Source organism: Papaver somniferum, chromosome 8 (genome assembly GCF_003573695.1).
Source record: "Papaver somniferum cultivar HN1 chromosome 8, ASM357369v1, whole genome shotgun sequence".
Lineage (NCBI taxonomy): Eukaryota > Viridiplantae > Streptophyta > Magnoliopsida > Ranunculales > Papaveraceae > Papaver > Papaver somniferum.
Genome location: NC_039365.1, coordinates 163,616,690 through 163,627,900, shown reverse-complemented (window position 1 = coordinate 163,627,900; position 11,211 = coordinate 163,616,690). Strand labels below are relative to the sequence as shown.

The 11,211-nt window shown below is 33.5% G+C and overlaps 1 protein-coding gene across 2 annotated transcripts; it reads right to left on the bottom strand.

Annotated features, from left to right (window-relative positions):
• Window positions 1-6,870: 6,870 nt before the first annotated feature.
• LOC113304639 (indole-3-pyruvate monooxygenase YUCCA2-like) lies at window positions 6,871-10,535 on the bottom strand. Of its 2 annotated transcripts, XM_026553780.1 has the most exons (7): window positions 10,020-10,535; window positions 9,490-9,767; window positions 8,613-8,861; window positions 8,398-8,520; window positions 8,105-8,291; window positions 7,633-7,696; window positions 6,871-6,959 (listed from the first exon to the last, which is right to left on the bottom strand). In XM_026553780.1, exons 1-6 carry the CDS (start codon window positions 10,210-10,212, stop codon window positions 7,647-7,649), a joined length of 1,080 nt encoding a protein of 359 aa, XP_026409565.1. In that variant the 5' UTR covers window positions 10,213-10,535; the 3' UTR covers window positions 6,871-6,959; window positions 7,633-7,646. The 2 variants fall into 2 exon arrangements, with proteins under 2 accessions (XP_026409565.1, XP_026409564.1); XM_026553779.1 differs by having other exon boundaries at window positions 9,490-10,535.
• Between the last annotated feature and the right edge of the window lie 676 nt (window positions 10,536-11,211).

The following is an 11,211-nucleotide window of genomic DNA, read 5'->3' as shown; positions in this document are numbered from 1 at the left end:
AGGAAAGCTCCCTTTGCAAAAAAATCCCAGGACCTCGTCCATATTTGAACACCAAACTGTATTAAGTCTCTCCAGACACTAGCCTACTATTAGACTTTGGACTGGAATATAATTAAGACCGAAATATCTTTTCAAGTAATTCAGATTCAATCGTGATCCTTGCGTCTCTTGAACCTCGCAAGGCAATACACAATTGATTCCCTAAGATGACTTCCTTTACGTCCTGAGAGTTGCTTCAACCTCGGTAAAGATTATTGATACCAATCTACCTCTAACAGATAAGCCTATTTAATTTCCTTTTAGATCAAATAGATCAAGGCTTGGAAATATGTTTTCAATAGACAAAGCTAACAAACCTTCACAAATTCGGAACACTTACACTCAGTTAGCTGAGAGGCCTGGATTATTAATCATCTCTCAAGAACAATCTTAAACCGATTAATCAAGAAGAGTTTTAGATATCTATTTTGATAATAAAGTCTGAGACGAAGAAAACTTTGTGATTTCCATTTATCTCGTTCGGGAAGGATATTGACGAAACCCTCGATAAACATAGATAAAAAAATCAATACACGAGTTGTTAGAACACTGCTTGGTTGAACCCTCCAAGCGTTGGTATGTCAAAGTTGGTTGTCATATATTAATATCAAAACTCAAAAGTCGCTTGATTAGATTACTAGAGTCAACTTTGTTAGGTTATAATAGGAAGTATATAAATGTTGAGACATACAAGTATTACTCTAAAGACCTGATGAATATGAAGATGTATCAACATCAGCGAAGACATTACCCTTCAACGAGGTGAGTAATACAAGACTTGACTTGTTTCGACTTCTATATCGTTACTTTTAACTTGTTTAGATTGAAAACATAACATGCGAAGTTTTATGCATGAAACTCTAGTATTAGAGACTTGATCATCTTATTATGATCAAGGTGTCAAGAAACAAAATATACAAGTTGTTTTACAACCTTGGTATATTGAAATACGAAGTATAACATTTATCTTTTGAACTTCGTAATTGCAACATATACATAATCTTTATAACTTGTTACTAAACTGTGTAATGAACTTAGGATTTATTTCATTCCTATAAAAATATGTTTGATTACATGAAGAAAGTAGACTTACGAACGTGTTTTGTAGTTGAAAGAAATCAAACGGATTTGTGGTCCGGATTTCATTGAATATCTAACGCAGGATCGATTCCTACTTATATTGGGAATCATGATAGAATTGATTCCTACTTATATTGGGTACCATGGTAGAACCGATCCTTACCTGTATGGGGAACTAAGGTAGAACCGGTACCTACCTACATTAGGAACTAAGGTAGAACCGATCCCTATAAGCTGAACCGATTTCTATTGTCACATACACTTTAAGGTTTGTGTGATTTTGGATATTGGGTTTGTAAAATTGGAAAGTTCAATATGTCGACATAGTGAGTAATTTGGAAATGTGTACAAATATTATATTTTATTTTTCAAAGATACCTCTTGATACTCAAGGTGAGATCCCAACCCGGAATGGAGATCCCAAACCGAAATGTTTGAGAATTTTTTTACTAAGATTTTCGAAAATATATGTTTTGTTTTTCCACCAAGCAAAACATATCTCTGGAAGGTATATTAGTTGAGTATCTTGTATGCTAGATAATATTGAGTAGTAATCCAATAGGGGTTTCAGTGTGATAGTTGGATATTGGTTGGAATTAGACAAAATCGAATCTAGATGCTTATTGAATAATATTTTCGGTTATGTAAATTCCTTGGTGTCCAAATTAACTTGGTCTATAAATAGTGAAGTTTATTCTTCTTACAAACTTATCCGGAGGTAGGAACTTCATCTTGTATTCACTGAGGTAGCCGAATAATAGTATTACTTGTAATAATATCTTCGAGAGAAAAATAACCTAATTATGGAAATCTATTACGTCTGCTAAAGACTTCTTTGGGATCAATAAGCGTCTGCTAGTACCGTTGGTATGAAACTGGATTATGCATTGTTATTTTAGTTTTCAATTATTTATTTGATTGACTAAAGGTTGTTAAACCTTGATTGCACCTGGTTTGATTATTCTTGAGAGCCTTATCTTCTGATATAAGGTCACTCAAGCTATATCAAGGGATTAGCATTAGTTCAACACTGTCTTTAGATCTGACTTTCACTTATGATTATCAATTGTTAACAGACTCCGTTATGTCTGTGATCGATCATAAGTTGGAATCAAGTTTGGTTGTACACATACCAAAGAAGATATTGAATATTTGGTGACAAGAAGATTTTTTTTTCGTTGGTTTCGTATCTTTGTCATCTAACTTCGCGCACAAACTTGATCGGGTAGGATCCTACTAGATCTTGTTTATCTTTGATACACAATTGATTAGTATTCGTGTTAGACTAGAAAGCTATCATTAGGAGGTATTCTTCAGTATCTGAATCTGATAGTTTGTATACCTAAATCTAGTTATTTCAATAATTTAGATCTTGGTAGATCTTACCTAACAAAGGGTTTTATTATACTAAATGGAAGAGCCTTTGTGAACTCAACTATATAATCTCTGAATTACTTCTTAATATTGGAAGAGTGATTACTGAACAGATTAGTCCTTTACTATTTCGGAAGACGATCCAAAGGAGTTGAGTGCTTGAAGTCTTCACAGCGGCTGATGCAACTTAAGATAGTGGACTATATCTTAGGATTCACGTGCGTTGGACAGATTGGTTGTAGGCGTATGGATACTGAGAAAACTAGGTAACTAGGAGTAGTTTACTTGGTCTCAACTATACGAAGTTAGCAATGCTCTTCGTATAACGACTTAATTCTAAGAGTATTCAAAATTGGACTAGGTCTGGAAGTTTTTCTCCATTTTTGGTTTACTCGTTAACAAAACCTTGTTGTGTCTTTTTTTTTACTTTCCGCAATTATAATTATTGTTTTAGTTTTAATTAAGAGTAAATACATTATACGTTAATCCAACACTTGGTTGATCCCTATAGTTGTGTTTGGTTTCGAACTAATAATATATACCAAGTGTATACCTCGTGGTTTGCTATCTTCTTAACAGTCTCTGCCTATATTAGATAACGCAAGGCATCGTACTTAGAGGTTGATATCGAAAAGATTGTGGTTTACTTGGTACCTTCATCATTTCACGAGCTATCAAGGTAAAGATAGTCGTATATGGCTTCATGAATCCCTAAGTGAAGTCTTTAAGTCGTAAACCTAATTATGTTTCTCATAAGAAACCTAGGTTAATAAAGGATGACTTTAGCAAACAACTAGGATACAAAGTGTCGGGGATTGAATTTTCTAGTTTTTTGGGTCTCTCTATTTGTAGACTTTCAAGACTAGAGGTTGCTTTGTATTCAAGCAAATACTTTCTCTGTTCAGATGAAACTCTTGTTAGGAGTTCATGTAAGCATGTGAGAAATTTGTCTTCAAATTACATTGAAGAATATACATTATGGTCCAAGGTACCGGAACCGTGTATAATGATAGTTCATGGAAAATATGCCTTATGAACATATAAGCATTATCGTGTTCATTTAACACTTAAGAATTGAATCATATACACATACACAAAGTGATTTAGTGGTCAAAGATGTCATAGAGGTGTTCATGAGAGTTGTAGCAATGCAAACATATTTTTGAAAATAGCTATGAGCATCTTCTTAATTCGACTGGATAAGTATACGAAAGGGTACGTGTACCTATGAACCATTTTGTGAATTTTCAGAGAGCAAAGGTACGCGTACCAGGTATGTGTACCCTTAAGCTATTCAAAAACTCATTCCCTTGAGATACGCGTATTGTATGCGTACCTCCCCCATTCATGAATTCAGAACTCCATGGTACGCATATTGAGTATGTGTACCTTCCTAAGTTCGGGAACTTGAGATATCTAGGTTACGCATACTGGGTATGCGTAGCTACCCTGTGCCCATATTTCAGTTGTTCTGGAAACTCTACTTTCATGCTTTAAAACATTCTTAATTTCTATAGATATAAAATATCATTGCTTGGAAAATTTCCAAAACAACTAATTGAGCCAAAGTTAGTTCTTGAACAATAAATTGTTTTGAACTAAGATTGCTAAGGATCTATAAACATCCATTGCTTGAATCATATTTTGAGATATTTGACAAGATAAGCTTGACTCAAAACTTCTTCTTTGCAATATTAAATCTATTAGAAGTCATATGACATAGTCTCATATAGATAGAATGGTAATTCTATGAGTAAATAGAATGGTTCAGTCTTCACATACTTCTTTGTTGATGAATTTTTCTAAATGTCTTCGACTGATCTCCAGTCTTCAATCTTCTAGAGGGTTATTCAGTGGTGTCTGATACTCAACTAACATACTCTAATTGTAGTCTGAGACTTGACCTTAATAGACTACAAATGAAGATATATTTTGTGCATTTAACATTGAAAACAAGATTAAGATACCAAAACTTGCGAGTTCGGTCGAGCAGTGCTCTAACATACCTCATACTTTCTTAATGTCATTTTTATTTTATTATTAAGTCATGGTTTAATCTGGTCAACAACTGCGGACATATGAAAGAGGATAAGTGAATAAAATGAAAAGAAAATCAAATATATAAAGAACCTTTTTATTTCTGGCACAAAATTATATCGAATAACCTACTCATCCTAGTCCCTCTCTAATCCCCTTCTAAACGCCACCAATAATAGTAAAACTTGTTCACTTTTTGGTTTTACTTAAATTTTGGTAATTGTTATAAGACACTTTTTCTGAGATAAATTTAGTCTTCACGAACAATTATTAGGTCATTTGATTATTACAAAAAGAAAATGACAAAATAAAATAAAATAAAATAAATTGAGCAATGGCTAAACTATGATGTAGTTTACCTAAATGAATACGAAGGGTTACCTTGAAACATCCATGAATTGAGCAATGGCTAATTGATTTTGAGAACTTTACAGGTGTAGATGAAAAAAAGGATCCAATGGTTTATATGTTTCGAACTTTTTAGGATCTAGGTTTCTCTTGCTAAGCTTTTATTAAAATAGAAGATGCGAATTTTTTTCTTTTCCATCTAGGTTGGTTGATGTGATTCAGCCAAAGTTAACACATACTAAGATAAATGTTGTCATATTTTTTAAGTATTTGGTATAAACAGAGGTGTATGTACACAACGACCGTTAAAGATGGGGTGTGAGCTGATTTTTATATACCCTTTTGTTTTCTTTTCAAAATAAAAATAAAAAAGACTCATAGAATTTGGTCATCCCGTAACAGCTTTTCAAGAGCCGTTTGTATTTCTTTATCCATACCATAACGCCCCAAAGCAACCTTCCTATATTTTTCATCAAAATTGGACACGTGTGGTTTCAATGAGCGGGGTTACTAATCACCATTCACCTACTTATACATCGAAGATAAGCAAATTAAAGAAAAATTGGGCCAACCGCCCAAATATTTTTAAAACATGGTTCTAATGAACGAGTAAAATTTAGTATAGGTGAAATGAACACCAAAAAAATAGTAAAATATGAATGTGGATTCATCCTGTCTTAAACTTAAGAAATAGCAAGGGTGAAACTGGATGCTTCTCGATGTAAATTAAAAATAAGAAAAAGTATTTGAAAATGGGTAAGATAAAACTGTTTACATCCTGATTATTTTTGCATTCTCGTCCATTTAAACAATATCAAATTTTACATGTATTTTTCATTCAGGAATTGTCGTTATTGGATTAATTGACCAATTTTATTTTTGCAAATTATACCATGTTCAATGGTGGTGTATAAATAATGTAAAGCCCCTAGTCAACTTTCCGGCTTTTGGCTAATCTAATTTAAAACAAACAGATTGAATGATATACTCATTGCGGAAACTTAGACCATCATTATGAATCGTATTCAAAGAACTCAAGTTAAATCACTAAAATGAACATCTTTTGGCCAATCTAATCAAACACAAAATCGATCTACTGATATCTTCATTTAGCAACTTTAAACCATCATTATGAATCAAATTCATAGAAGTCTCAAGGAAATTATAAGCCATCATTATGAATCAAATTCATAGAACTCAATATGATATATAATCATCACGGAAAGTAAGATCATCATTATGAATCATATTCAAGGAACTTAAATGAACATGGGGTGGGGACTTTGATATGTGAATGACATTCTTCTTAAAATTCACAGGATAACCCCATGATTGCTCGACAATAGTTTACTAGTCAAATGATAAGCCCAAAATGTAGCAACTTTTTTCATCATTTGTTATCTCTTTTTCTTAATATTGATCAGTCCATAATCGGCGCAGGTTTATGATGATTACTCACGGATGATTTTTAAGTATCCATGTTCGAGTACCTCCATATCTTCGACGAAAGTACGAAGCGCGTTTTGACGATTCAATCATGTATGATATTACCTCTGTTTCAAAAAGATAAGCTAGTTTCATGCACAAATTATACATAAAACCAGTCTATCTTTTTAAAACGGAAGGAGTATATGTTTACGTCGTGCACAAATCACTTATTTTTTCTCTACGAATGTTTTCTTTTTTTCAAAGGCCATATATAAAAATTGCAAGACCCATACGTAAATAATAATCAAGAATGTTTTTCTAGAGAGCCCCCACCCTTCATGCATATATGTTTTTGTTTGTTGTATGCAATGTGCTGCTATGAAATATAACACACACACACACATTCTCTATACTTAGCTTCTTAAAAGAAGGGAGGAGGAAATGAAGGAACATGGGGATAAACAGAAACTTATGTTTTTAGTAGTTACAAGTTCTCCAAGTTGACAAATAGAGTGGAACTCGAGCAAAGGTCAGCATGTGAGATCTCTGATCAAGTAGGGTTATGCATCTTTGTCATTCTAGTCATGCAGGCTAGCTTTTTCTTCTTTTAACTGCCACTCTATATATATATGTATCTAGCTTTTAAGCTTTATCTGTACATCCAAAATGCCAAAGAGGAGGACCCATGTAAGAGATGGGATCTAATGGGCCAATGACTTGGAAAATGAAGAAATTAAATTCAATTATTTTCCCATTGTTTGTACTAAAAATGTTATCAAGAAATCTTCAAATAAACACACATCTAAATTTGATGTTGATATTTCTCCATCTCTTTCTTTTTTTTTTTTCTTTTTTTTTTTTGAGCTTAGGTTATTATGATCCACTTATTTTGTGGTCGGAATAAACAACAACACCTACAAAACCCAAAAACAAACACATTGAATGACTTCAATTTGTACTATACTATCACTAGATTTTAGAATGTCTTTTGCTTATCTATATTGCATTGCATGTATGTGTATATCTCCTAACATTGTTATTCGATACCCATACACAAATTCTTCTTTTAAAGCTAATAATTTATGACCTTGTTTGTTTTCTATCATATGACTTCAAGTCCAGCAATGCACATTGAGAACTGACTGATCTCAGGGAGAGGGGGGGGGGGGGGGGTCATCTAAATTATTTCTGCTTCAAATTATTTATTGGTTTCAGATGTTAACATGTTAAAGTCATACTTGCAATTTGTACTTAACGATCTATTATAAGATACGCGATCTCTCGAAGTAAACATCGAATAGGTAGGATATTTTCTGGATCACTTACTGGTAGTGGTAAAGTCAGGATTTGAATTCTCGATAGAAAACCCATAGGAAATGATCTGGGATGCCTGATTAAACATCCAAATTACAATTATTTAGAACTAAACCAAACATGAAAAACCACAAAAGCTTCTCATCATCCCAAAATCCAATCAAAAAATATATAAGGTAAAGTCAAAAACACCAAAATCCTCATACTTTCCAATACCCTAGAACAAATTCTTAATCAATCTAATGTAATCTAATCTCAACCTAAAAATTAGAGAAAAGGTTAATCAATCTAATGTACAAATTATGTACAATTATAGCTGATTATGAGGCCACTCCAAACCTCACTCAAGCTCTAAAATCAACTACTACTCTCTTCAATTTTCTTCCAATGTTGAAGTACCTCCAAATTTGTGACAGTTAAAAAAAAAATTATGCATTCTTTTGGAATGAACTCAATCAAAGCTGTGAATGACGAGTAAACGTACATAAATGCTTCAACTCATCAGCTTTCCAGTACTCTTCAATGTCTTGAGCAATCTTCCTTGCATCCATTGATGAACCAAGTAATCCTTTCTTAGTGAACCCCACGGAATATAAGCCATTTTCGCCTTTCCAACCGTTAGGAAAAGGTTTCCACGGTAATCCATTTTTCTCCGAAAACAAATCTTTATCCTGGAGGAATCAAATTTCAATTACATCCACATTTTTGAGTCAAATTGGGTTGTTAAAGCAAAAAAGGAGGAAAATTCAAGACAGAAAGGGATTCAAAGCTAAATACCTTTAGCCAAGAAGGTACATTGCTTTTGTAACCTGTGGCCATGATAATAGCATCGAAATCTTCCATTCTTCCATCAATAAACTCAACCGAAGTACGCGTTAATCGCTTGACACTTGGGTATACCTGCACTATTGACAAGATAATATAACTATCCTGGTTCCATATTACTTAAAAACATAAAGAAAGTGCATGCCATCTAACATAACCATATATACCTTGATGTCTCCAGCTCTGATCTTGGCTAGTGTTCCAACATCTAAAACGGGTGTTTTGCCTGTAATGCCTTTGAGTTCAAGTGGACCGAGATCGGGTCGGCTTAAACCGATTTGAGATGTGTTGCCAAGTATAAGCCAGGTTAATACAAGTAGTAATCGATCAACGATGCGTACGGGAAGCCATTTTAGTAACCACATGGACAGCCCAAAAGTTGATTTCCCCAGCAATTCTCTTGGCAAAACGTGCACCTGCAACACAAAAAGAAGAATAAAAAGAAGCTCTAAAAGTCTCAAAAGATGGTTGATTTGTGATCCCCCCACACCCCTCCTCTCCCTAGGGGGGTTTGGCTTGGGTTCTATCCCTCCTCCCATGACCCTATATATGGTTCTCTTTACTTTTTTGTAACTTAAAGTATACTTAGATGTAATCATTTATACTAATTATGATCCTAAATTCTCCACTCTGTTTTAGGATCTAGCCGGTTTAAAGAAAGCAGGAGAATATTAGGAGTTTAAGACTCCATTTTTGTACTATAATGAATTAAAAAACCCATCAAATCATCAAGTGTTAAAAGTCATGTAAAACATCAAATGTGTAATATTATTTGTTTAAACAAAGATTTTGCGAGTGAAATGATTGAACTTGTAAGTGGAATTTGCATGAAAAACAGAGTATCCATTACCCAAAAAGATAATCTAGAACACTTTTGGACTCACTTTTTTTTTTCTCCTTGTGCACAACAGTGAATTATTTGATCAAAAGTCAAAATACTAAATGAGAAATAGAGTAATTGAAACGGTTTCTAAATCATGAAATCAGGATTCAGAGGTCAAGGAAGAAACAGAGTAAAATAAAAGAATCTAAAGAATTACTTACAGTGTCTCTAACAACAAGAGAAGGCATGGCATTATAGTTGCAAAGATCTAAACAGACTTCCATTCCTGAATTTCCACAACCAACAACCAAAACTTTCTTCCCAGAGTAAACTTTACCACTCTTATACAAACTTGTATGAACAATAGGTCCAACAAATTCATCACTTCCTTCAATTTCAGGCACAACCTCTTCTGCATTTTCGCCGGTTGCAACGATCAACCACCGGCAAATGTACTCGAAATCTTCTTTCAATCCATTAGTCTTAACTCTCCAAAACCCTACAGTTTTATCAAATTCAGCAATCACCACTGTTTCATTAAACTGTGGGTTCAAATTAAATTTAGCTGCATAATCTTCCAAGTAAGAAACAAACTGTTGCTTCATTGGATAAGTAGGAAAATGTGCAGGAAATGGCATTAATGGCAGCTCACAAAATTTCTTTGGAAGATGAAGTCGAAGCCGATCATACGTTTTCAATTGCCATAATGATGCTATACAATTAGCCCTTTCAAGAATTACACTTGATATACCTTTTTCTTGCAGACAAGCACCTACTGCAAGACCAGATGGACCAGCTCCAACGATTACAGGCCCTGATACCCACACACTTCTTCTCTTCTTTATCGTCATCATCATCTGTGTTGCTGTTGTTGTTGTCGTCATCTTGATTTCATTCAAGCTATCATGAAACCTTTTTCCTTCTAACTCTTTCAAGAACTCCATGAGTAGAGTACAATGAACAGTACTTCCACTTGGTAACTGAACTAACTACTTTGTGTTCTTTTTTCTTTGGTTCAGTTTGATTAGAACTTTGAGAAACAGCTCATAGAGTGTTTAGTAGTCTGCAAAATGAATGAAGATTAGTTGGGAGTTATATAACTATAGAAAAAATGGGATTAAGATGAGATTAGAAAAATATGGAGAATGAAATTCCTTAAAATTTGGGAATGGATTAAGACTGAAATAAGGTTCTTATCCAATTTGATGAATTTTTCTCTCTATCTCTTTTCAAAATATTTTCTAAGGGGGGTGATGAGCCTATACAAACGGGTGTTTAACTAACTCTTCATACATGAGATTTAAACTATGAATTTATATAGAGAGAAAGTGTGGCTAAAGATGGTAGGGTTATTCTTTTCTTTTTTTTTTATGATTTTTTTTTTTAAGTAATAAACAATTTATATTGGAATGAAATAGTGTTAATAATTAGGATTTTTAGTGGGTTTAGATTTTGTTTTTACTATCATAATTAAGTCACCATTTAAAATCTAAACTAAACACTTTTTTTCCAAGGCTGTTACAGGGAGGTACCAATTTTATAAGGGATCATCAATCCAGTGGTGAGGATTGTTTTGTTTTATATGAATTTGGTAGCCCCTTATGAAATTTGTTGACCTCCTATAGCATCCTTGTTTCTTCAATCAATTCCTATTATATTGGAAGTGAAAACTGAAGATTTGGGTTTTTGAGGGTTGAAAAATAACCGTGGAATCAACTAATAATAGGCTTATCCAAATCACTTGATTAAATCTTGTTTGGATTTAGTTTTTGTGGTTAGGCTGTTTTATAGGAGAGCATAGGATATACTGTCAACAATATCATATACTACCAAGTGTTTTAGTTATTCTAGAAGAGGTCTTCCAAATTTTGTGTGATCTAAATCTGAGCTTAAACCGTGATTATAGCTAATCCTACTAGCACATTGGATTGGATCATATAGTT